Here is a 27,729-nt window from a genome sequence, read left to right as displayed (position 1 = left end):
GATGACACTGAACCGGAGAATTTGGGTCATAGACCTCTTCTTATGGATTCTGAAGATGAGGAGGAAGAAGAAAAACATAGCTCTGATTCAGATTGTGATCATACCAAAGCAAAATATGCTGATGGGAGCTCTCTCAGTAGGTACAGAGGCCAAGCTGGAAGCAGTCAGGCCAGAGCTCCTGGGATGCCACTCTCCAGTCCAATCCAGTACCCTCCTGCTGGAGAAAGAGTCACCCCCAGACAGGAATTTGATGTGTTTGGCTCAGTCCCTTTCTTTGCGCTTCATACTCAGCAGCTACAGCACAAAGAAACAAATGAGAAAAATGTGTCTGCCCCAACTGTTTTTCATAATGTGGCAGCAGAGCAGGATGACTTTGATGTATTCACAAAGGCACCCTTTAGCAAGAAGATGCCAGTGCAGGATTGCTCTGGGTCAAGGTCTGAGGCACAGACTCTTCCTATGTGCCCCAGAAGTTTAGACATATTTGGCTGTACTCCCTTTCAGCCCCTGCCCACATCCACACATGAAAGTGAAAACAAAGAGGATCTTTTTGGCCTCGTGCCCTTTGAGGAGATAGCTGAGTGTCAGCAGCAGCAAAAAGTGAAACAGCGAAGCCTGCAGAAGCTCTCCTCCCGTCAAAGGCGCATAAAGCAGGAGGTATCAAAAAGTAATGGGAAACGACATCATGGTACTCCCACTAGCACCAAGAAAACTTCCAAGCCCACGTATCGGACACCAGAGAGGGCTCGCAGGCACAAGAAAGTAGGTCGGCGAGATTCTCAGAGTAGCAATGAATTTTTAACTATATCAGACTCTAAGGAAAACATCAGTGTGGCATTGACTGACAGTAAAGACAGAGGAAATGCCATGCAAGCTGAAGAGAACCTGTTAGATCCTTTTGGTGCCAAACCCTTCCATCCTCCAGACCTGATACGGCACCCCTCCCATCAAGGCTTGAGTGATAACCGTGGGGACCACAGTATAGCATTGCCTGGGAGACCGAGGCAGAGTTCATTACATGGGTCATTTCATAGTGTAGAGGGATTGAAAATGGATGATTTTGGTGCCGTACCCTTCACAGAACTTGTGATACAAAGTGTCACACCCCAGCAGTCCCCGCAGTCCCAACAAGGAGAGTTAGATCCATTTGGTGCTGCTCCATTTCCTTCTAAGCAGTAGATGCTTCTAACAAACTTTTTTCATTGACTCCAATTTTTAAAAAGTGAAGTCTGTTTTATGAATTTTCAAGAAGATAATTTGTATAGCTCTTTGTACCACTCATTATTGCAGGTCAATTAGATTAAAAATTATTTGATTTTGTATAAACCAAATCGAAAAGGAAGCATTTCAACAGGGTAGTAACTTGGGGCCCTCTAAATATGAGGGTTTCTTCTGAAGAGGAGAAAGGGTAGCAGATATGAGCCCTAACAATCATTTTAGCTGCTAACTTTCTGGCACAGAAATAAAAGGTTATTTCACTAAAACAGTGATAGAGCCTTTGAAGATATTAACTTCTGCACTTTGTGCTGTCTTTCCACTCCTGGGCCAATAAAGGAAGATGGGAAAAAGGTCTAACATTTTATATGTATAACAAAGTGATGCTTCTTGGATGCACAGCTCTGGCTCAGTCAGAATCCAGCATTAGGAATTAGATGTACACCCAAGTTGAGTCAACTCAAATTAAATCGCTAAGTGATTAGAAAGCTATAGGCCTTCATGTAGAATTCATTGGCTTCAGAACTTGTACATGCAGAGCCAGAGGTGACTGACTTGTGCCTGACATCTTTTCTTTACAGTAAGTGCCATTAATATATTTAAAAACTACACAAATGCCTAAAATGGAAACTAAAGATAAGGAGAATCCTTTGTTTTGAAGAAAAAGAAAAGCATGAATGTAGGAAAACTTAGCAGGGAAAACCGCTAGCATAATCAGCACTTTTGAAAATGTATCCATTAATTATGAAGGGCTGATTCATCCAGTGCTTCAGTAATGCCCCCATAATAGAGCAAAACATTGAGGACAAATAAAAGAGAATTATGCAGACTATGAATAATTAAGGAGTGTAGCTAAAAAAAATTTCATTTCATGAGTAATTTTACTGCAGAAATTATATATAAATCATGTTGCATTTAATATTTTGTTTACTATCATGTATTGCTCATATGAAAACTACTTTATTTTTGGAGGGTAAAGTAGCATTTGCCAAGTACACTGAAGTGAAGTACATTTGATACCAGTTAACAGGTACAGCAGAATACAAAGTACAGGTAATTCCCATAAGTCTGGTCCTGTTCAATCAGGCAATTTCATAGCATACCACAAAGCCTTACAGGCAGGACCCTACACCTGCAACAAGTACCTCCATATTAAAGTACCTCTTTTCCAAGAGATGCACACAATTGTACAAAAAAAAAAAGAGGCAAAAGCATTAGACACTGAGAGGTAATTTGTGTCAACCCACTTGTAAATGATGAGATCTTAGTTACCAAATTATTTTTCTCAGTACTGCAAATCCTGCTTGGAAACTTGAAATATTCACAGAAATTTTCATCATGTCTGTAAGGTAGAAATTACAAATGTGAATGACTGAACATCTCTGTGAAAATATGTATATGTATCGCCAATGTTCTCACTACTCCTCCATTGTCATAGTGGATGAAAACAATTTAAGACTATTTAAATGGCTCTTTCTTGAATTTAGCTTGGATTGACATAACAATAGAAATTTTCAAGATAACTCAAAAAGGGAAAAAAAATCAGTTTGAATTCTTGATTGTTATGCATTTAAAATTCAGCTCTTTTGGAACCCTGGTAATGCATTTCTGTTAGTAATTAGTCTTCTTGGCAGTAGAACCCCATTAGGATGTCCTATGTGCAAATTTTCCTGGGAAGACATGAATTAACTTTGGAAAGAAGCCAAATGTATATATAATTTAATTACACACCTATCTCCTTATTCCTTTTTTTTTCTGTTTTCTAGAAAATGCTGAATCATATTAAAAGCTGTGCTAAGGTCAATATACAGAATTATTTATAGGGTGGCCACAGGCTAGTATTCAACTTAGTACTTCGACTTGGAACCGAACTTGATTGCTCTGTATATTAGATTTTTATCATTTGTTTCTTCTTTGTGCCAAAGGCAAATATGTTTGCACCTTTTTTTTTTTTTTAATTCTCAGGTTGATTAGAATAATTAACTCAACTTCAAGTGGATGTCAGTTAAAAAGAAAATAAACTGAAATTACTTCAAAGTGAAAATAATTGGATTGAACAAATATTAACTACCCACTAAGGCATTATGCTAGGCACTGGAATATAAAGTTAGGACACAATTTGTAAGGGGTTTACGTCAAATGGGGAAAAATATGTACCCAACTAATTGAGATGAGAATGGGTGAGAGGAAGTGCAGTAATTAATTATGCTACTTGGCAAATTCATGAGTTATTCATGAGATGAACAGAAAATGCCAGGCCGTATACACACACACACACACACACACACACATATATATAGGTATACACACCTTATATGTATAGCTACACATTAGTCAAGATGTATATCATCCTATCTTTGATAACAGCTTTGGTTTTTTTGGTTGCTGGCTATATGCCAGAATTTAAGCTACTAACTTTTGATAGAAGCAGTGATGTGTGTGTGTGTCTTTAATAATAATACTAAATGAACAATATATAGAGAGCAAATCTTGTAATCATCTCAGATTTTTAGGTCCTGTTTATTTGCTTGCCTTTCTGAATGGAAACACTTACATAGGTAAGGAGGACCTCTTACTCTTAGGTTTGCCATGTTGTGTGATAACTACGTTGAAAGATATTGTACACAGCACTGTTAAACATTTTGTGGCACACATATTCAGTGTAGTGTGACCCAAGTGAGAACTTTCTCTTTTTTAAGGTTGTCCTAAAGAGAACCTGGCTTACCAGTCAGGTCAACTTACCTTCAGAGAACCTGGCAAGTTCCCTTGATGTTGAGCCATTAATCATTTTCCAAGGACAGACTGGCCACTGTTTTCTCTCTTCTTATTCCTGCTACTCTGTCCCTCAGAAAAGGGCCTAAGCGCAGATTATCCCACTAGGAAGTTCCACAAATAATGTATAAGGTAGTTGCTTCAAGCAATTCTCTTTATCAATTCAAGGAGCTTCCACACTGATAAAATCACAGATTCTTGAGTTAGTTCAGCCTTGGTTAAAGCAAGAAACTTAAGAAAATTCATTTTTCCTTAGTCTTTTTTCTTTGCCCTCTTGTACCCCTTTAACAATCTTAACTCCACAATCTAGTGCATTTTAGCAATATTGAGGGATACAAAATGCTGTCTCTCTTAAACTGACAAAATTACTAGTCAAGAGTTCTTTAATAGCTTTAATGAAAGGTGTTTGTTACATTATATTTTTTAAAAACTGACTCATTTACCTAGTTGGCTGTACTTCAATGTTTCTATCATATTCACTATAAAAGCAGCCTAGCATACTAGATAGAAAGCCTGTCTTAAAATGAGGAACTGGATTCAGGTTCTGCCTGTCACAACATGACTTGTGACAATGGAGAGGCAAGGCCCTTAACTTGTCAGTGCCTCCAGGCAATTCCCCAACACTGTTACTTGATGAACAGTTGATGACCTGCATCAGTAGGAGTTTCCTTACTGAGAGGTCCCTAATAACAGATCTTGACTTTGTTCCCAAAACTATTTTCATGCTAAAATTATTTTATTGAAGCAACTTGACAGTATCAAAAAGATTATATTTGCTCAGTTACAAAAATTGACTTTTGTTTGTTGGTTGTGTATTCAGGTAAGGAAAAAGATAAAGATTGGGAATGATCAAAATTTTAATTGAATAATATTGTTTGTTAGGGGAAAAAAAGACATCATTATGGAAAATAACTGCAGCTTTCTTCCTCTCCTCCTTTCTCCCCACCTCTCTTCCCCTCAGCTTTATGTGTATGTATGTGTGTATATATGTATAAAATGTTATGTGACCATATCTGGTGAAAACAGATGGATGCAATATTAGTCATGTCTCATTTAACAATAATTAACTGTCGTCCTTTAGTAGAAAACTGTAAAGATCTTAGTTTTTTTTATTTTAATGCTCATTAGGCCTTGATTATTGCAGTCACTCTGCTGACTTTATTAGGATATTAAGTATTGCTCATTAGGTGTCAAAGGAGCAATGGTACTAAAATCCCTTGGCTTAATTTGTTTTAAATGTGAGCAAAAAAGCCCTGGCTCTAAGGGATTTTAGATTTGGGATGTATAATGGATATACAATGATAATGACCTTTTCATTTCCCCACTTTTTTTTTTTGAGTGAAACTATTCTTATTGGAAGTACTTTTTTCACTGTTAATAAGATCCACATATTGAAATGACACATCTACTGTGAGAATGAGATGACATGTTTACTGTGAGAACATAACTGATAGTTTATCTGAAAAATTTTTATACTCATTTTATTTATAAATATATACACACATGCATGCACCTGTCACACTTTACTACTGTAGAGTTAATGTGAAATTTATTTTTTTTAAGTCATTGCAACAACAATCATTTTCATATAACTAGGAGAAAATCAGTTCCTGGTGAATGAACAAAAGCCACTAAATTTAAAAGCAGGATGCAACTGTAAAGGGTAATGTTAGTGTTTTTTTTTTTTTTTTTTTTTTTTGTTGTTGTTGTTGTTTTAAATAGTGCTACTATTGAAAGGAAAAAAATAAATAAATGTTTATATACTAAGTTGTTTCTGTGATTGAAATGCCATTAAATAGTAAATTGTTTTAAAGCTATTTTAAAATTGCTGGCCAACTGCTTTAAGTGCACTTTCTTTGATTACATGTCCTTTTTTTGTTGTTATTATTTAACTTGAAATTCCTAAAGTTTTTTTTGTGTACTACTAAACGACTTTGACTTCTAGCCAGAATATGTTTATGAAATGGAAAAGCATTTATTAAGTGCTCACTATGTGCCAAGCACTATATTAAACGCTAGGGATACCAACAGAAAAGCACGATGGTCCATGCTTTTCAGAACTTACATTCTAATTAGATAAGACAATACATTCAGGAGGGTTTGTTTTTTTTTTTTCCTGCAAGGCAGAAAGACCCAGAAATGAAGTGGACAGACCTTAGGGAGCAGTCACACACTTAAGTCCTAGTAGTCCACCATCTTTACCGTATTTCTGTCTTGGGATTATTACAAAATATACATGCCAAAGTGGCTTCAATTTTCAAAAACTGGGACATAAGGCTCATGATCAGTTAGTCTTCTCTAAGCACTAAATGGACAAGTTTACTACACACTGTCTTAACTGCCAACATCTCTTTCATTTTATTTGAAAATTTAAAATTTTTCTAATTGTATTTATCACTTGACTAACCATTCCATTTCCTTTTAATGCAATAAATTTCAGTTGGATTGTGTATTCTATACAAACAACCAATGACTAGTGTTTTTGAGTTCACCCTTAAAATTTTTTTTCTAATGTAAACTTTGAGGAATTAAAATGACAAAGTTGGATTTCCTGATAGTTCCAGAATATTCTTCCATGTTAATGTTGTAATGGATGTTCTTAATGATGATGAAGCACAAGTTCTTAAAGTGACTTTTGAATCAAAAATTAAACAGTATTCTGTATAACTTGTAGATTCACATAGTTTTCAGTTTCTTTGAATAAAACTGGTAAACCATGACAGAACAATTAACCAGAATTTAACCAAGGCCTGCTGATCATGCTGGAATTTTATTTATATTAAAGGTAAGGTACCTATCAGTTTGAAGTATTGGGTTATATTAAACCACAGGTGATTTCCATATTGCTTACTCATGAAGGGCACTTTTGTTCAGAACAAGGGTCTTGGGGCAGAAGTAATTATTTTTCCTTAAAATAGTTCTCAGATCTAACAGTAAAATTTAGACAAGATTGCTAATTAAGTTGATAGATTAGGGGAGTGCTTTGGGTTTTGAATATTAGCAAAATAGTAGGGTTAAAACTAATTTTAAAACAAAACTAAGATGTTCTAATTAATTTCTAATGTAGTAAATACCAACTAATATAACTCAAATAAAAACTCTTTGACATCCTCAGTTTTTAAGACTATAAAGGGGATCCTGAGACCAAAAGCTTGAGAACCACTGGACTGACTTAGATAAAGATATATGGATTAAAAAGTTAAAGGGATCAAATATATTAAATAAGAGGGATAATTTAATTTTTGAAATGTTTGATAAGTTGGCATCATAGGGAGAAGACAAAATTTCATAAGATGGGGGAGACTAAGTAATGTCCCATGTTACACAGCTAGTAGAGGCGATACTTGTACCCATCTTTTCCTGACTCCAAGGCCAGTTCTGCTTTTATATCATCACACTGATTTCTAGAATAATAAGATGAAATTTAATATAATAAATGCCATGTTTGAGTTAAAAGGCAAACTAAAAAAAGTTAAGGGCAATAGAAGAAAAAAAAAGTTTCAGTGGCTCATGAGTCGTATTATATGGCAGACAAAAAGCTAAAAAATATGCCCAAAGAACTACCTTCAAAGAAATCAAATGAAAGGGGAATAATTGTGCAATCCCACAAAGAACTTTGCCTAAAAAGGGAAGTGAAAACGTTAGGTTAGAACCATGAAGTTGTGTCCCTTAGGGAGGCAGGACAGAAGCAATGGGTATGTATTGGAATGACTGGCAGGAAATCAGATTTTAGCTTAACATTTGAGGAATGAATTGCCTAAGTAGAAAAGGTGCTTCTTCCTCACTGGAAAGATTTTGTGCCAACACGGCTGTATTTATTATATGACAATTTAGTAAAGATACTGTAAAATGGGCTCATGCTTTGAGTATGGGAATTAAACCATGGCTCCTTCCAAATCAAATTTTTTAAATTTTAATTAAAACAATTTTAGAAAAGACACTTATAAATGTTTTAATAAATCCATTTTATTTACAGAATACATTTTTTTCATGCAGCCCACTGTAAATTGCACTCAAGAATAAACAGAAAAGTGACAATATTTGCCACTTGTTGCTAACATCTTGACTTTTATACAAAGGTACTTTCGTTACTAAAGCTAGTTGGCTGAACCCATAAATTACTATACAATACTCAAAATGGCTCCAAATTTAAAAAAATTTTTTTTAGTCTGCAGTTTAAAGCAGCTTCTGATCCTAGCAGAACTCAAGTTTTATTTTGTAACTAGAATATCAGTGTGCTTTTAAACTTGTTTTACTGACAAGTTTGGAAAATAAGTTCTAAGTAGTCATTGAATGTTAACTAAGACGATTTCTAAAAATACTAGTGTGGAGTTCACATAAAAGTAGTGGTCAATAAATATTGACAAACTGAAATGTTTAGAGTTGTTAGCAACCTACATTCATTAACACCTCAACAAATATACCACATTAAGATTTACAAGTAGTACAAAATTTACAAGAATAAAGGCTTTTAAGTGTTGAGATGTTTCTTATTTAATTCTCCCCAAGACTAGTATAGTCCATTAAAAAAATCTTACTGATGGCATTTGTAGAAACATAAAACGAGTCAAATAATATCGCAAAGAACTTATCTACTTGGAAGATATCTGACAATAATTGGGTTACAGACCCAGATGAATGCTTAAGTTACCTGTAACTACCATTTTCCATTACCCATGAAGGCAAAATATTTGATTGAAGGCAACAATGTTACAATAAATCAATGAGATAATTGAGAGGAGATACAGCCAATACTTTGAGGAAGTTTCTAAAGGCATGGAGTAACTAGCTATTTTCAAAGTGAAAGTGCCACCAGAAAATGTGAAGTGCAGTTCTTTTAAAAAAAAAAAAAAAAAAAAAAAAAAAGGCAAACTTTACCTATATATTGCACTTGAGTATCTCAAAAGATGGGAGAGAAAGTTAACATTTCCATTTTCTAGATGGATAAATGAAGGCAAAATTAGCACTCTAAAGGTCATACCAGATATATAATCTGTGTTCAATATTCCTTAGGAAAGCCAAGCAATTCTAATTTTCTTCATATACATTATTAACTCGAGCTATAGTTTAATTTTTAAAAGTCTGTTCAACTTAGCAATAAGAAATTTTAATTTAACTTTTAAAGCATTACACTTAACCACCAAAACCCTCTTCTCAAGTTATCTTATGTACGTGTTAGAACAAGAGAATCCAAAATACTTCCTTGTTTGATAGAAACACTGAAATTCCATGTCTTAGGTACATAAATGGAAATAATTTAACTTTTGAATTGAGACTCCAAATATTTGCTATTTCTACAATTCTAGAATATAAGCACAATGTCAATACTAGGATTCTAAGAGTATAAAGAACCATAACTAATCAAACTGGACAATTTCATTAGTTGACTTCAGTGGTTCTCAAAAATGTGGTTGGAGGTCCCTGAAAGACTTTTAAGAGATCAAAACTATTTTCATCCTAAGATGTTTTAATTTCTAATATAGGTGTCAACAGATTTAAGACTCTGGGATCCACAATTTTAAAGAGTGTAAATAGGTTCTAAGGCAGACAAAGAAATTTGAGAATCATTGCTTTTACTCCAAAGCTCATGGTTGATTTCAAAATGAAGGTTTGGCAATATACCTATGAAACTGCAATCTTTCATGAATTTAGATCCTCAATTTCTACGAAAACAGTACCATGTACAAATGCTAAAAAGTATGACTCCAAAATGGGGGATTCTGAAGCCCTTTCTTTGCATTAATGCCCAAGGTTTGCATAGCCAGATGAAAATAGCTATTATGTCTGATCTGATAATGAGAACAGTCTCATTGCTAAATCAACCAATTTCCAATGAGAATGACCACAGAGTTAATCAAAGTACTAAATGTATTCCAAGCTTGCCTAAAATCAAGTTTTAGAGCTAAAATTTATAGGAGTTAACATAAAGCTTATTCTAACAAACTCTAAAATCAGAAAGGGACAATGTTGTTCTTCTGAAAACATACAAAACAACCATTTAATAATTGGTATTAAAAAAAAAAATCAACACAACCTTCTCCCCCAATCCCCCCATCCCCCAAACCTTGTTGCAAATTAAAGTCAAATCAAAATGATAATTCTAGTCCACTACTCTAATATTTAACTTTAAAACTCAGCCTATTATTGCCTTGATTAGGCACTTAAACTTGATTTATCTTCCTTTATAAACAATAAGAGTTACTGCAAGAATAATCACTGTAATCACAGATGCCTTCCTCCAGTAATGTTGAATGCTTCCTAGCAAAATAAAGCTAGTAAATAACCTTATTTTCAGCAACATAGATAGGTTTAACACTTTTTGTTGGTGTTAAGTTGGCATATGTGAGACGCTGAATTAATTCTATTAAATAAGCTGTGAGGCCCAATAAATGAGTTATTGGGCAACTATAAATCCCCCTGAGTGTTTTTTTTTTTTTAAGCTTTCATAAAATGTTAATCATGATACACACTTAAGATAACAAAAAGAAAAACAGAACATCTGAACTAAAGAATATACAATTTCCACCATCTAAATATTGCTTGACATTTGACTACACCAGGTTGCCATACCTGCATTCACAAATGTGGAATATAGTCAGGACAAGGTTTGCTGTGTCTGTACTGCATGACAGTCACTGTTGACTGATGCCACCAATACAACATAACTACTGCAAGGATGTGCCATATTTGGTGGCTGGACCCGAGGTAGTTTAGTTGTCCTGTAAGGATAAATAGGTGAAAAATGTACAATTACAAATTCAAGATACTGGAAGAAACATGACCTTTGGCTTTGCAAGGATGGATCAAAAGACTCAACCACTTTAACAGACTACCTAATAAGTCTTAAGAGTTTTTGAAGGGAGATATATAGCTAATTTGAGAAAGGAAAATTTAACTTTAGTCACAGCTTCTTGTTTTAGCTTATAAAAAGGTAAAGAGACTCATATGTAAAAAAAAGCTATGTCATCGAAGTACAAGAAAAATTTGTTCTCATAGTATAATAAACATATACAATTAATTTTTAAATAGGTTTTGCAAAGGAGGCAGTTATGCTACTCTTATACAGCTACATACCTGGAAAATATCTTTCTGGAACTTTGGAAATGTAGAAGAGGAAAGCAACAAGAGCAATCACATACATCACAATTACACGTGGTGCAAACTCCTGTAATGAAAGCACATGGTAATAAAATTCATGCTTCAAATATAACAATTCTCCCTTGAAGCACAAAATATTGCAGTATTACACATGGGGAAACATACTGGATCTTATGAGACAGGTTATCAATTCTGTGACTAACTCAACTCCAAAAATAAATAAATAAATAAATAACTAGAGAGAAGCCAATTCCATACCAGGTATGTGAATACAATGGAAGGGAAAGAAAAGTACCAGATGACAAAGTGTTTAATTCAGAACACAATGACTTGATCACAGAATCTCAAGTCAGAAAGGCTTCAAGAAGGTCAACTAGCAGAGCTAAATGTAGGATTTGCCCCCAAATCCAGGAAAGACATCACTTTTAAAAAGTGATTCTATTGTTTGGTTCTATTGTCTGACCTTTCTAACAAATGACTCTTGAGACTGTCATTACCCAACTGAAGGTTGTCTCTCCGGTGTTGGAAAAACTATATATAGCATCCTTAGCTTGTGGTTTTCCAACTCTTAATCATCCTAGTCATATTCCACTTTGCTCTAATTTCTCAAAGTCCCCCTAAATTTCTGGTGCTCACCCAGAACTCCACTCCAATATGGTCTAAACAATACAGAATTCAAGAAAAATTCCCTCAATCAAATGGTCTATTAATGACCATTAATAAGACCTTACTTGTTTAGGGAAGAGTATGTTATATGGATTTTCTAATATTTTTGGCAATTGCATCACATTTATAAGTTTATGATCATGTGAAAGAGACCTACTTTTTAATACCAATTTCTAAAATCAAGTTAAAGCCGTACTCAGCTTTTTGATTCTATATACCCCACCCAAGTACATGATGGGTTTTATGTTTATTCCATCTACATTCCATTTGATTATTTTAGAACCACTTTCTCATGTGGTACCTTCTTTTCTATATCCATTATATAGTATTTTATCTGAAAAATAAGGAACACAAGTTAAATTTGAGTCAAGGTGATTTGGCAGCTAAAAAAACTCTTGGACAGAACTGTGAGCAACTTGTAAACAGTGTCCAGGACCAGAAAGTGACAGACCTACAGAACCCTGCCATGACTAGTATAAAAGACAGAGTATATAAATTGGTTAACACTCTCTTTGTGGTATAAAATAGACATTTGTAAGAAGAAAAATATGCACAGAACAAACAATGTTCTGGGAATCTTTTATAAAATGACATCAATAATGGAAAATATATGAAAAACCATGAACAGGAAGGTTGAGGGTCTCAAAATCATGCAATATTGATTCAGCTGAAGAAACATGGGATGCTTAATTTGCAAAAGAGAAGCTCTAAGAGGAAAGGGAATAAGTATTTGGCGCTGTCCCAGAACAGAGGTATCTAATTTATTTTGCTTGATTCCAGAGAAAAACTAAAAAATATGGGTAGGAAATGTGGAGGGGCACATTTAGATTTGAGGTAATGAAAAAAGCTTGCTGAATGATCCTAATAAATGTTTAAGTGTCACTGCTAGATACTGCAAATAATGAGAGATATCCAGAAACGAAAGGAGGCTACTATGGAAGACAGTTTATAGCAAAGAACTAGAAATAAGATGTGTGCACAATTATTGTATATGAATGGAATAGGATATTACTGCACTGTAGAAAATGGGATTCTATTTAGAGAAAATTGGCAAGACTTGTATGAACTGAGACAAAGTGAAAAGAGTAGAAAAAGAACGATCTACAATTCTAAGATTGTAAGGGACTTAAGAACTATGATTAATGCAATGTCCAATCAAAATTCCTGGAGTGCTTAATCCTTTCAGCTCTACAATTTCCACCCTGGGTCCTCTGAAGTTCTGATTGGTGGCTCAAATGTAACTTACTATATCAAACTAGCAATGCCTCACTTCATCTTCCTTGCCTATGCATTTGTACCCTCCTTTCTGGTACCATAATCAAACCAATAACTCCACTGTCCCTGAAAAGGATATGTTAATTTATTCAACATTCCTGTAACTTTCCAAACTAAAAATCTTCTTCCCTGACTACCACTCCTATAAAAGTCTTCAACATTAGAATTTAAGTTTCTTTTAGACAAGGTGTCTGTATTCGTACCCTTTTAGCAAAACACATAAGTGCTTAACAAATGCTTCTTTGTGTTTCCTTCTTGTCATATATTACTCCTATTCCCTTGACTCAGAGTAGGTAGCATGGTAATGGAAAGAGTCCTGGCTCTGGAGTCAAGAGGCCCTGGAGTTAAATCTCACCTCTCCTGTTTACTTCCTACATAATTTGCTCACTGTAAAAAGAAGGGACTGGGCACAAATGATCTCTGATGTCCCCTACAGCTCTCAATGATTGCAATAACTAAATTCACTCTCCTTTATGTATTACAGTTCTGTGTCCCATTTTACAAATCAGTGATTGGGAGCAGCAAAGTTTACTTGACATCCAAATAAATACTATTTTTAAGTCTATTTCCTGTTTTCTCCTGTGTATCAGCTCTCTTCTCTGCCATGGTAGTTCATTCTGTCACACCTGTTATTTTCTATAATATCTGGTTTGAAAATTTTTACTAAACATTGTTTTCTCTACTTGATAAAACCTATCTCTTATGTTTTCTGTTGGCCATAGTTCTCATTACTCTGGAAAAGCCTTAGACCTGTTGTACAATTGTAATGACACTTTCTTTCCTCACACTGTTTTATTTAATAATCACATGATACTTAACTAATTTTGATCACTACTCTGTCATTCTCAAGGACCTCAGTCTGTAATTGTAAAAAAGGGGATAAAAATATTTTGTATTACCTACTTTTTCAGTGTTGTTATAAAGAATGTACTTTATAAACCAGTACCTTCTATTTTGTTTAGATATGCAGCTATTGCTGTTAGTTTAATGACATATTGTATTTTACATTGTAATCAAATAAATTGCTCAGCCACAATGAAGAACTAAAGATTGAATGTCCTGTACTACTGAATGCTTTTTGAAGTTAGTATGTGGCATATAGAATTATTTCACTCCATCCTGAAGTCATGGTAAAATTATTTGTTGCAATTCAAAGTTTAAGTGGAAATTAACTTGATAGCTCTCTCTGCATTTTTATGTGTAGAGGTGAAGTGGAATCAGATTTCCAATAAGATAGAAGCACCTTGAAAACAGGGATATTTCATTTTTGTCTGTGTCCCAGCACCTCTAGACTTGTGTCAGGCACATAGCAGGTGCTTAATACATATTTGCTGGCTGCCTCCTAAACTTGCGAAATGATCCTATCAAATATTAAGTGTCATTGCTAGGCACTGCAATTCAATTCAAACATTTCTAAAATTAAATTTGTATAGAATAAGGTAATAAGTTTAACTTTATTGTCCTGCTTCCCAAAAAAAAAACAGTAAAAAAAAAAAGTTTATTATGAATAGCAAAAATATCTGTTAACATTTTGGTTTGTTTTCTCCTGCTCACTGACCACCTCTTATTTAAAATCAGTCAATTGTCATCCCACTCTTGTTTTTAATCATTTAATGAAAATAGTTGTAAACAGTGAAAAAGATTTTATATAATTTTTTTTTCAGCTGCCAAAATAAAAGTGGGAAAGAAGGAAAGGGACTTAGTCATTTCTACTCCAGTAAAACAAAGGTCTGCTTTCTTTATTCACAAAATAACACAGATGATTTATAGATGTAAACATGTAGTCACTTGATGGCATTGTCCTTACTAGTATTCTCTTACTGTGTTGAAATACTTGCCCAAACAGATGATAGCAGAACAGAATAAAAAATGCTTTGGTCACAAAACACATACCTGTACAATAGGTGCACCGACACCTCCATTGAGCCAGACCCAATGAATAGTAGGAATCACTCCATACCCAGACACTGAACAAAAGATAATGGAACGAAGTCTGTGCCACTGCTGAGTGAGGTAATTGGGGTGAATCTGAGCAAAGAAGACGGTGAGGATCATAGCAAGCACCATAATCAGATAGACTTGACGCCAATACTAGAAGGGGAAGGAAAAATAAATCAATTTTTATTAGTTAATTACAAGAAAATTATAACTTTTGAATTTAAAATCTAAATTATTTTTAGAATTTCATTTCTTCATATTAAAAGCTATTTCCTATTAGCTTTTGAATTCTTAGAAAGACATATGAAAATTATATATTTTTCATATATACACATAACAAACCATTTCAGAGCTGAAAAGCAGACCTGTAAGTTATTATAGATGCCTTTTCAATTGCTCTTTTTTGTTAGTACTACGAGATTTTTCTCATGCTTGTTTATATTTTCCCTTGAGATATCATGTCTCTCACCTAAAGCAGTGGTATCAAACAAATAGAAATAAGGGCTATCAAATCATAAATATGAAGCTTTGTGGGCCCCATAATGCTTAAGAAAATGATAAATCAACATTGTTTTTTACTGTACTTTTATTTATTTTGCTAAATACTTCCCAATTACATTTTAATTTAGTTTGAGCTGCACTCAGGAGAGTTGTCACTGTGTTTGACACTTCTGAGGTAAAGCATAGATTTCTTCTGCAGATATGTAGTCAGATCTAACCATTTTATTTTCTTTGGAAGCATGTTTCAAGTGACTGATCCTCTTTTACTCAACATGTACCTTCTCCCATTGATGATTAACTCAGGTGTGTAGGCCACATCATTTTGACTATTTTAAGCTACTTTGAGATATTAAGTTTAAGCTACTTTTGAATGTTACTCCATTCCCTTCTCCGATTTCTGGTGGGAACAACATAGTCTTGTAGTATTCTATTTTATTTTCCTTAAAATTTGCAAAGATTTCTGTTGTACTTTTGCAGATTTTTTTTTATTGGAACTTTAAAATTTAACCACTATGTCTTAAAAGTGAAGCACACAATTATTTTCCACGGTGCTTAGTTTTCTGTATTTGGAAGTTCTAGGTACATTTCTTTTATTATGGTGTTCAGATTTTTTGATCTACCATGTTCTTCTGGGAGATCTGTAACCCATGTTTCCTTTCTGAATTTTGTCCTTGACATGGGCAAGTTTTGCTGATACAGAGATGAGTTCTTTAAATGGTTTGGTTTTTAACCTCTTTGGCATAGTGGTGTTTTCAATCTGCTGTTCTCTCTCTTCATGTCTCTGGGTGAGATTTGCTACCACAGATTCAAGTTTTCTATTTTGCCAATTCCTTCTGCTCTGCAGGTCATCTATTGTTAAATTCTCCTCTCACGCTTCTGATTTCTCTCTTCAGCCATTCTGGAACACCCTGCTCTAATTTCATGCTCTCTAGAAACCCACAGTATGGATGTGGCTTCAGATGTAAGTCTATCCAGAGGGGAAAAGCATGAGGCAAGGAAAACAGAAGAAGCTGCTTAGAGTACAAAGAGCAAAGAGACTTAACAATAACATCCCACAGCTCAAGATCTAATCTAAGATGAAAATTCTCAGAAGAGTTTGGAGATTTTGTTAAGAAACAAAGGAAAAAAAAAAAAAAACTATTGTCCATAGATGAGCAGGAGATAATTCATCTTGTTAGAAGAATACAACAGAGAAAAAGTATTGAACTCTTGTGCAATCTGGAAGAAGGTCTCCAAAATGCTATGCCATGGCTGTCTTATTTACTACTTTTATCTACAATCTGGATAAAATTGCAAAAGGCATATTTATTAAGTCTGTGGATAATACTGAGCTGGTAGGAATTAGATAACAGAGCAAGGATTCAAAAAGATCCTCATAGGCACCAGACTGCATCTAACTTAGATAACTATCGTGATAAATGTGAAGTTCTAGACAAGTTAAAAACAAATCTGTTATACTATAAATTCAGAACAGGGAATTTAATATCAATTTAAGTAAAACCAATCAATGTTTTTTTCTTTGTATATATGTACACACACACACACACACACACACACACACACACACACAATTATCCCATTCTCTAAAGGAACATAAGAAACAGACCTAAGGAAAGAAAAATTCTTATTTCTTGCTTTTTTTATTAGCATGTGTGTACCCACTCTCGAGTTTTCTTTTTACCAACACTATGGTGTTCTTGTCTGCTTTATTGGCCTATAGAAGTTTACTTTCATTTGTGGAGAAGGGATAGCTAATAAGATAAACGAATGGAGATTTAAAAAAAAAAAATCTTTCTAAATGCAGCTTTGAGGAAGTGCCAATAAATACAAGAAAAGGCATGAAGAAAAAGGAAGCTGGAATATTGAAGACAAATTTTGTCTTACTTCAATTGTGCTGAGGCCTGGCCCCATTTACTTTCAATTATACCTAAACAATTGAGAGTAATGCTTTGGTCCTCAAAGAAATTAAAAAAAAAAAAATGATGATAAGCATACTTTAAGCTGACAATGATATGGGATTAGAGAGAAGAGGAAATTTCTGATTTAAAGATATGGTCTTCTGTATATCTAACAAATAATGAAACCATGTGACTAATATTCAAAGGAAATTAAGCATTAACAGTTGAGAGTACTTTGAATACTTTATATATCATGTGCCATGTACTTGCTATTTCCCAATTTAATTGTCCACTTTTTTCTCTGTATCACCAATGCCTGGTACGTGGCAAAATCTTCATAAACAGGAGTAAAAGTACTGAAGGTACATTATCAAACACTGTAGATACACTACTGACTACTGTACAATAACTAATTGTCTACATCAGGGGTCCTCAAACTATGGCCCGCGGGCCAGATGCAGCAGCTCAGGATGTTTATCCCCCTCACCCAAGGCTATGACGTTTGTTTATTTAAAGGTCCACAAAACAAAGTTTTTTTTTTTTTTTAACTATATACCAGCCCTCCAACAGTCTGAGAGACAGTGAACTGGCCCCCTATTTAAAAAGTTTGAGGACCCCTGGTCTATATTCTATGGCACACAATTTTTCCTCACTAAAAGAACAGAAAATTGGTTTAAAAAAAAGGTTGACTAAGATTCTAGAACTCAATTCCCACCTCAGAAATCACTTTTATAAATAAACATTCTACTTCCATACAAAACACTTTCTATTCTCCACTGGAGAAATATACAATACTTATAAGTTTTTAGTCCTAGGAACTGAAACATCAATATGAAAGACTAAAAGATCAATAAGAAATGTTTAAATTACTTACATTATTACAATAAAATGCATAAAATACTCCTGACACGTAACAACCCAGTATTCCAACAGAGATTCCTGCATAATCTAATGCCATCCATCGTCGACAGGTTTTTTCTGAGCGATGGCAGGAGAAAAGATGATAGCCCACAGAACAAAGCATACAAACCTTCAAAAAACAAATCAAAAAACTCCTTAGTGACATTTAAAAGAAAAATTTTAATCCAAAATCAAGGCAAAGATTACTGAATCTAATTCCTGAAAGTTAATAAACTTATCAATCTAAAAATGTCATCCTTTATTATCTAAAATTTAACTAGTTATCAAGACTACATATGATCATATTAAATTAAAATGATTAAGAACAGTAATGTTGCAACAGTACATTCATTAACTATATTTCTGAAAAAATTATCACATCTTTTAAAAAATCAACTAAGTTTCATGATAAAGTCACAAGCTAAATATGGCTTTTTTTTTGATTGCAGGATAAAACAGCATTATTTAACATATGTTAGCTTATGGCTTCCAATTGACAAAACAATGCATCTGATCTGATTATGTCAATGGGCTCCACAATTGACACAATAGGGAAAGAGCAAAATGGAAAGACTGAAAGCTAGGTACAATGACTAATTCTAGTTCCAGTTTTGATGCTAAGTGTATGAATTTATCTAAGTAGACCTGAGTTTTAGTTTTCTTATCTATAAAGTTAATGGTTTGGAGGAACCACTCTCTAGGACCTTCTAAATCTGTGGCTCTATGGAACTGATTAAATCAAGTTGGTTGTTTTGTTGTCTGACTTTTTCTACATAAATATCAAAATTAATTAACTTAAAATATATAGAATATTTAATTTTTGATATATTTTCCAACCTTTGTCTACTAAGGATTATTATATTTTACCCTGTAAGATGGATATGCCCTTAAAAAAGTCTATTGACAAACTTTGTGGAAATTGATTTGTTTTTCATTAATTCTGATTACAAAATTGCACTTAGATTCTAAAAGGAGGAGGAAAATTTGGCACTAAGAATAATAACTTTAAAGGAAAAATAACTTTCCAATAAACCTAAAGGAAATATACATTTCAAAGAAACTTTAAAATATTACATCAGAAACTATTTTTTCCTTGAGATTAGTTGATAGGAAAAGAAGGTATATTCTGTGTGTTTCTTAGTTTTGCAGATCTCAAAAAAATATATCTCTATTCAAAGAGAGGATTGATCCTGCCTTTCACATCTTCAAGTGCACTCTCCCCAACAAGAACATGCTTATTATTAGTAAGATAATAAAGCGAATGAGATGACTATTGGAACTTTTGTTTGATCAGTTTCTTATTTTCTTTCAATTAGATAATGTAGAGAGAAATATTAAAAAGGCCATGGGGGAATCAGTGGTTTCTGTGTGTACACACACACACACACACAAATTTAAATTCACTGCTGAGTGAGAAGACTGGATTGGTAAGGGACCAACAGATTGGATTTAAGAGGAAGTAATGGCTCATTAGACTTGAATCAAACGCTGACTTTGCACAAAACAACCACAACTAAGGGAAGCCTATGTGATTTGTAAATCTGTGGAATTTCATTTTCAGGCAAGGGAATATGTATGCATACATACATACATACACACACACATCTACATATATAATTTTAACTAGAAATGGTAAAATATGATTTCCTAATAGATTTTTTCCTTTAGATGTAACATCTCAGTATGCTTACAGTATTATTATATTGTTTTTATTATCCTCAGGGTTAAATGTTTCTTCTTTAAGGAAAAATTCCAATTTTGTAATGAAAAAAAGGGGAAGGGGAATCAGTTTAAAGATTTGTTAGAGATAAATTTTAAAGACTAAATCCATTCCACAGAATGAACTGAATAAAAAAAACCAAAAAACTTTTTTGGATTACATACTCTCCATATGGAGATTATAAGACTGATTATAGTAAAATTTTAAATCTAAGATTTACTATCTGGAATGATGATGATGATGATTAACATTTACATATTATTTATTATAAGGGATAGCTAGGTGATATAGTAGATAAGAGTACTGGGCCAGGAATACCTGAGGTTCAGATCCACCTTCAGACACTTACTAGTTGTGTGACCCTGGATAAATCAGTTAATCCTATTTCCTCATTTGTCAAATAAGCTGGAGAAGGAAATGGCAAACTACTCCAACATCTTTGCCAAGAAAATCACAACTGGGATCACAAAGAATCAAAACAGGACTGAACAATAACAGAACTTACTATCAGGCACTGTGCTAAGTAAGCACTCTATACATATTATCCCTTGAACCTCACAACAATCCAAGATATTAATACTGTTAACAACCCTATTTTACAGTTTGCCCAGGGACAAGTGACTTGCCCAGGATTACATAGTAAATATTTGAAGCCAGATCTTCCTGACTCCAGGCCAGCACTCCCTCCATACTTACTAAGAACCTGATATTTCTTTTTCTTTTCCTTTTATTGTCTAGCCGCAGTTTACAAATTCTTCTCTCAAGAATAATTCAGGGACTATATACTAAGTAAATATAATTAGGAAAATGAACCTGGCTCAAAGGGAAAAACAAAAATTATTTCAAAGTCAAACAAATGATTACCTACTACTTGGGATTACTGAAACTAGTGCTGTTGGCCCTTAACATAGAAAATAATGGGTTTATATATGTTTCTTTCTTCTGTTAGCATTTTCACAGAGTCCCTGTAGTTTTTATAAATATAATTTGCATTTTAAGTTTGGGACAGTATCAGGCCTAGAGTCAGAAAGATTTATCTTCCTGAGTTCAAATCGTATCTTAAACACTTAATAGCTGTGTAACCCAGACATGTCACTTAACCCTATTTGCCGCAGTTTCTTCACCTGTAAAATGACTTGGAGTAGGAAATGGCAAATCACTCTAGTATCTTTGCCAAGAAAACCATGAATGGTGACATGAAGAAATGGACGTGATTGCAAGAGTTGAACAACATGTTAGATTTGATAGAAAATCTATAAATGGCATATAGGGATAGATTAATGTTTATTCAGCATATTTCAGCCAAAGAATTCTCAAATAAAATTGTTATTTTCCACTGTTACAGAATCAGAAATATGATAGAATTATAGGACAAAGTAATAAAGTTAATTTCATAAATTTCATAAACCATAAGTGAAAGTCATTTCTTTGGAAAACGTGTTTAGAAATTGTTTAAAATTATGAAATTAGGTTTCCAATGCAATTTTTATCATACCATCAACATATTATTAAAATTTAGAAACCATATCAACATTTATTGAAAATTCTATAAGATTTAAAATGGACAATGAAATAACACAAAAGGTCATTCATAGAAATAAAACTAATTTTAAAATGCTTTATAAATATAAATGAAATAGACTGAAAACTAAAGCAAAATCCTAACCATCTTAAGTTAGATCAGAGTTTAAACAGACCCTAAGAAGTCAGAAATAAATATAAAAAAGGCAGATAAATCAGATATGCACAATATGTTGAAAAGTAGGAAAAATAGAAATAGTAGAAGCAACTGATACAAGACAATAAAGGGGAAAAACAAGTTTATATTAATTTATTGGACATTGTACTATTGTCTGATAAAACTGATTACAAAATACAAACCATTGAGAATTATTCATTAAATGTTGACTTATGTACCAAACACTGTGCTAAATTCTGGGGTTACAAAGAAAAAGCAAAAACAGCCATTGTTCTCATTTAGATATTTACAATGATATTAAATATCTGATATTGGCTTTTTTTTAAGTGGGGAAAGAAATTTTGTCTGTGAAACTGCAGTTTCTTAATCCTGGAAACAACCTGGATTTCAAATGTCCAAAAGGAAATAATGAGTTTTTTATAAGAAGATTAATAATGAGTAAAGCATGAATTATTTAATTTGACCTACTTATTTCTGTGCTCTTTTAAGCAAACAGTATGGCTGAGGCAACCCAATATCACCTGCTAAAATAGGCCTGTTCAAAATTCCTTCACTATTCATCCTCCAGTATTGCTTAGAAAATTACTTACCTGAAAGCAGAAAAGACAAATAGAACAAATTACAAAATCTTCTCTTGAAGCTCTGGCTGAAGGTAATACCGAAGTCATGTCATATATGCCCAGAGTGAAGAAGAGGAAGAAGCCCAGCAGATGACTCCATATGTTTACCGTCTCATTGGATAAAATAAACAAACTGAAAAACAAGCATGCAAATAATTATTTCAGATCCCAATTGTCTGACACTGTCAGCATTCAAATGTTAAGGAGAAGTTTTTGGTTATTAACCATATGCTTTTAAAATATTTGCAAGCTGAGTGAAGTTATCTTAGCAAGTTCACTTTCATACAAAGGTTAGAAACAGTATGGCAGAATAGAAAGGATGCTGTATTTAGAATCAAGACCTGGGTTCAAACTCCAGTTCTCTAATTTACTTGGTGACTTAGGCAAACCTCTTAGCCTTTCTAGATCTGAGTTTCTTCATCTGTAAATGAATGAGTTCAAAGATATTCTCTAAGATCCTATTTGCGGTCCCATTAAATCTGACTCTTTACTAAAACTTGTTGATTTTTAGACCAACTCTACTCAGTTATATGTTCAAATCCAGATAGCATATTTGACTTGAGAAAAGCAGCCAATGAGTTGGAAAATATTTGAGAGATCTGTCCAGCCTGATAAATTTGATCATTTGACTTTGAAAACTAAGAGATGATTAGCTTATACTTGTCTAAACAAGTTTATTGAGCTAGGTCAGGTAAGACATAATTTAATATTTCATAGACCCACAGGTATGCAGAATTGGAAGGGTCCCAAGACTCATACCCCCTCCCACCACTGTTTTTTTTTTTTTTTTTTTACAGATGAAGAAAATTGGGGCTAGAACTCAGTCAGGAAAACTAGCTTCTATCTAGGGTGTGCTACATATTACTTGTGTGATTTAGGGAAAAATACTCTGGACCCGTTTTCTCATTTATAAAATAAGGATAAGACTAGATAAGACTAAGATCCCTTCTCCCTCTAAAACCTATTAACAAATAAATCATCAGGCATTTATGAAATAGCTCTTATGTGACAGAGTCTGAGGATACAAATACAAAAATGAGACAATCCCTATCTTCCAGGAGTTTATATTCCACTGGGGAAATATAATAACGTCATTACAAAGTAGCATACCTGGGAGAATCCAGAATAACTTCTGGAAGTGGAACTTGAGGGAAGCTAGGGATTTCAAGAGGCAGAGGGAGAGAACTTTCCAAATCTAGGAGAGAGGCAATCTATGCAAAGGCAGAAGGAACAGATGATATGTCTCATAGAGGGAAGAGTCAATAATCCATTTGGTTACGTTACAGTGTGACATTAGGAGTGATGGGTAATCAGCTGGCAAAGATAAGTCGGAGCCAGATTTTAATGCTCTAAAGAAAGGAGTGATATGATCAACCACTGTCCTGTACAGTTTGAAAAACTGTGTAGTTAACTAAATGGAAGCAGGATGGTGGAAGATCAATTAGGAATCTATTGCAATAGCATACACAAGGAGTGATAAGAACCTCATCGATGGGTGTTGTGATGTGAATGAGAGACATCAAGAGATATCCAAGTGGAACAGGATTTGGTAAATAACTTAGGGCATGTGTGAGAACGGGCCTTGAAAGGAACTAGATTTTCCAAGAAGTGAAAAGGAAATGCACTTTAAAAGCATCAGAAATGCAAATGCAAAGCAGTGAACAGGAAAGGGATAGAAAGAAGGTGAAAGGGAAAGAGAGGGGATAGGAAAAGGAGAAGGCGGAGAGACAGATGATGAAGGATGGTCAAAGATGATAGCAGAACAAGGGAAACTAGTTAATATCTCACTTCTATATCATCAACCACTGGTGCTGTTAAGCCAAGAAGTTATGGAACAAAAGTGGGTGGTTTGAATTATTTTTGTTCTCAGGTGGGCTGATTTGGGATCAGCTGTGGACCATTTGCAGAAGGGGATACAAATACTCCAAGTAATTTGCTTGTTAGCAGCTTTTAATGTCATGCCTTGGGTTTAACATTCCAGTTGATATTTGTCCTTCATTCTTGAAGAGCACCATGACATCAGGGAGGTAATACCATAACATGCAAGTGGACTTAAGTGAGGAATACCTGGGCAAAGTCACAGGCTTCACTTTCTCCTTCAGAGCCATCTGGGTCTAGTGGCCAAACAGATCAGGATGACTGGAGATGGTCCTGGATACAATAGAAGACCTTGGCCTTTTTGAAAGCTAAGGTGTTTAACAGGTCTCAGTTTGACTGAGGCCACACCCATTCAGGGATGAAGGTTAGGTGGCAATTGAGGCAAAGAATCTCCTTTTTCCAGATGGCTCTGGAGGGGAACGTGAGGGAAGGAGAGAGAGCAAAGAGAGATGGGGAAGACAGAGGGAGTAGGACAGAGGTAAGGGGGTAGGGAGAAGAGCATCTAGATCAAGGGTTTCTTCATTTTTGTGTTATCATAGACTTTTTAGTCAGGCTGATAAAACCTATAGACCCCTTCTCAGAATAATGTTTTTAAGGGATAAGTAAAATCCATAGAATTATAAATGAAGCCAATCTACAACCTAGAGTATACCCACAATAACGGGGAGGAACAATTATGAGATTCCTACAACTCAGTCTCATAAGAAACAATGCCATGAAAATTCAGGGAGAAAAAAATGGTGAAAAAAAGGTATTCAATAGTAACCCATTTACTCTTTTAAAATGTTCAGACATTGGTTTAAATGTGAATGGTCAAGGCAACTAGTGTAATAGAAAGTGTGCTTGACTGGAAATCTGGAAATCTGGGATGTAGCATGCCACTCTGACTCTTCTAGGAGCAAACTTAAAGAGGCCTTGGATAATCTTTCTTTAGTTTCACTTGAAGGGATCTTCTTTGAGATTTCATCAAGTTTCTGACTCTCATCCTATGAAACTGAAGCATGTTAGTCATGTTATTAGATATGAATTTCAGTTTTAGGCTAAAGACAGACTTTCAAGTAGTTTAAGCCCCGTTAAAAGTTGTTACAACCTTACAAAAATGTGCTTGAAAAGAGTGCAGCCTGATAAGTATGTGCTTTTTGGCTCCACCCTCAGTCTCTATAGATATCAGTTTCCTAGTTTGTAAAATGAAGGGGTTAGATTAGGAAAATCCCTTCCAACTTTAAGTCTATGATTTCTTGTGATAGTTCTTCCCAATTTTCAGAACATAATGTATTAACCACATTGTTAGGGGAAACATTTTTATTTGCAAACAAAGAAGAAGCAAGGAGATAAATTCCAGCACTCAAAAGCTCTTTTTAAGAGCAAGACAACTAGATCGAGAGAGAAACCGAATCTGAAAAGGATCAAGACAGGAAAAGCAAGAGGAACTAAAGCTGGAAGAACAGTACAAATTTAGAATGACTACATCCCACTACGTTCAAAATCCCTACTGAGAAACTCGTAAAAACAGTCAAGAGGGCTAGTGACACAGTGAGAAAGAGCCAATGGCTTGCCTATCTTATTCCCAAGAGATAATCACTTGCCAAAAAAAGTGTAGATCCTGTGAAGAACAGTACTTTTGTTTTCTTTTTCTTGCTAATGCGTGGCACAGCAATACAATCAGGAAGATTTAAATCCAGCCTTAGACATTAGCTGCGTGATCCTGAGAGGCTGAAATCACTGAATCCACCCACTTCAGTTTCCTCAATCTGTAAAATGGGAATAATAGCAGCATCTACCTATTTAGGCTGTCGAAGGGCTCAAATTAGATCTTGTAAGAGGCTGTGTAAAGCCTTATGCAAGTGCTACTTTATTTTATATTATTATTCCAGGTTACGGTCTGGAAATAGGAAGTATTGCCTGAGGTACGCTCGGATTTATTCCACGAGAGCAGGAGCAGGGTATTTGCCTTTCTTAGCATCCTCAGCGCTGAGTCTGGCACATAAGTGGCCCTTAATAAATGCTCGTCCCGAGTTAAAGCAGTGCCCTATGGGACATCGGAGCTGGGGGACTTCACATATATACCCGACCCCTTCGGAAACGGCCGGAACCCGAGGGGTACGTTTTCGGATGCCGGGAGGAGCTCAGGTGGGTCTCACCCTCCCCCCCAGGTGGAGCAGGGGAGAGCTGGGTGAGTCCCCCTCCTCCCACCCCGCCAGTACTCCGGCACGGGGTTCTCCCCGGGTTCAGGGGGCGGGGCCAAATCGATGCCCTTCCCTCTCCCACCCGCCGGAGCAGGGGCCAGGGTCAACCCGTTAAAGGGGAGGGGGACTCGGAGAGGCGCCGCGCGGCTGTTGGGGGGCGGGGCGCCTACCTCTTGAGGCAGAGGCGCGAGGGCAGGTAGGCCCGGTAGCCGTCCGTGATGTAGGGGTTGTCCTTGAGGGACACGGGGATCTGCTCGTAGGTGTAGAGGCGGATGCCGCGCGGCACCAACACAGGCCAGTACTGGTAGCTTCCCAGCTCAATGTAGTGCGCGTTCTTCAGCAGCTTTGGGTGCATCGTGGCCGCCGCCAGCGCCGCCCCTTCCTCGGACCGAGGGCGGACGGGCCCGGCGCCGGCTCCAAGCGAGCGGCGGCCCGAGGCAGCGGGGGCGGCGACGCGGCGGCCGGAGACCCTCCCCGTTCCTCGGCGCAGTCTCCGACGCCTAGTCTGCGCAGACGTGTCGGCGCTGACGTCAGCACGCTGGCTTAGATGCCCGCCCGGCGCCATCGCCATTGCCATCGCCGCCCACCGGGCAGCTTGCTACCTTCCCAAGTCGGTCGGGGAGAAGAGCGGAGCGGGTGCGCGCGCACGGCACGCGGGAGCGCGCCTGGAGCCTATGGCGCACGCGCGCTTTCCTTCTCCCCGACTATCTTCTGGCTCTCTCGGTCAGAAGTGATCCCGGAAGAGAGGGTTAAAATGAAGAGAATTTGACTGATGGAAGTTCCCTGTCGTGAAATCCAATCACTCTATCACTTAATATTTATGTGCCTGGACCTCAGGGCCAAGCTCTCCTAGTAGGTTTAAAAAAAAAGGAGGCAAAAGACAGTTCCTGCCCTCGAGGAGCTTACAATCTAACGGAGGAGACCTCACGCAAATACATAACAAGCTATCTGTATGATTAAAAAAAAACCCTCATCACAGAGCCCTGAATATACACAGTAATCCTAGGAGAGGAGGAGGCACACTCTTTACTCCACACTGACACTTTTGAATCCTTTGTCATCTTTCCAAACTTCAATTCTGTGTTTTTCAAACCCATCAGTGCATTTCCACACCTTTACTTAGTTGCTATTAAACTCAGCCAGAGGAAGTCAGATAATCATACTCTTATAGTAGCGTAACATTTAAATTAGCATAATGGGGAGTTGATCCAGGGAGTCCTAATCAACTCCCTAATCAACTTTATTAGATTACAGGGGGTGGATTTTGCTGCAGGAATCTGAAGGGCACTTCTCAGAGAAGTATATTTGCCCAGAGACACCTTGCTGATTTGCATTTTAGTAACTGGATCAAAGTGGATGGATT

General features: G+C 35.6%; 2 protein-coding genes across 6 annotated transcripts in view; one reads left to right on the top strand and one right to left on the bottom strand.

Moving 5' to 3' along the window:
• BMP2K (BMP2 inducible kinase) overlaps window positions 1–5,754 on the top strand; it is a 108,612-nt gene extending 102,858 nt beyond the window's left edge. For both annotated transcript variants that reach the window (XM_051965099.1, XM_051965098.1), the window contains exon 16: window positions 1–5,754. This exon is cut by the window's left edge and continues 272 nt beyond it. In XM_051965099.1, coding sequence (XP_051821059.1) covers window positions 1–1,179 — 1,179 coding nt within the window. In that variant the 3' untranslated portion in view covers window positions 1,180–5,754.
• Window positions 1–26,825, bottom strand: part of PAQR3 (progestin and adipoQ receptor family member 3) — a 33,826-nt gene extending 7,001 nt beyond the window's left edge. The window contains exons 1-7 of one of the 4 annotated variants that reach the window (XR_007948131.1): window positions 26,537–26,825; window positions 22,273–22,435; window positions 18,238–18,393; window positions 14,920–15,117; window positions 11,062–11,152; window positions 10,558–10,706; window positions 3,958–4,166 (exon numbers count right to left, since the gene is read on the bottom strand). Coding sequence is in view for 2 of the 4 variants with exons in the window: in XM_051965101.1 (XP_051821061.1) it covers window positions 10,564–10,706; window positions 11,062–11,152; window positions 14,920–15,117; window positions 18,238–18,393; window positions 22,273–22,435; window positions 26,537–26,721 (936 nt within the window). In the remaining 2 variants the exon portion in view is untranslated. Of the gene's footprint in view, window positions 1–3,957; window positions 4,167–7,935; window positions 10,707–11,061; window positions 11,153–14,919; window positions 15,118–18,237; window positions 18,394–22,272; window positions 22,436–26,536 lie in introns of those variants that run through there. The other 3 variants (XR_007948132.1, XM_051965101.1, XM_051965100.1) reach the window with 3 other exon arrangements.
• Window positions 26,826–27,729: the final 904 nt, after the last annotated feature.

The sequence above is a fragment of the Antechinus flavipes genome, chromosome 6, assembly GCF_016432865.1.
Source record: "Antechinus flavipes isolate AdamAnt ecotype Samford, QLD, Australia chromosome 6, AdamAnt_v2, whole genome shotgun sequence".
In the NCBI taxonomy this organism is placed as follows: domain Eukaryota; kingdom Metazoa; phylum Chordata; class Mammalia; order Dasyuromorphia; family Dasyuridae; genus Antechinus; species Antechinus flavipes.
This window is presented reverse-complemented; position numbering and strand designations above follow the sequence as displayed.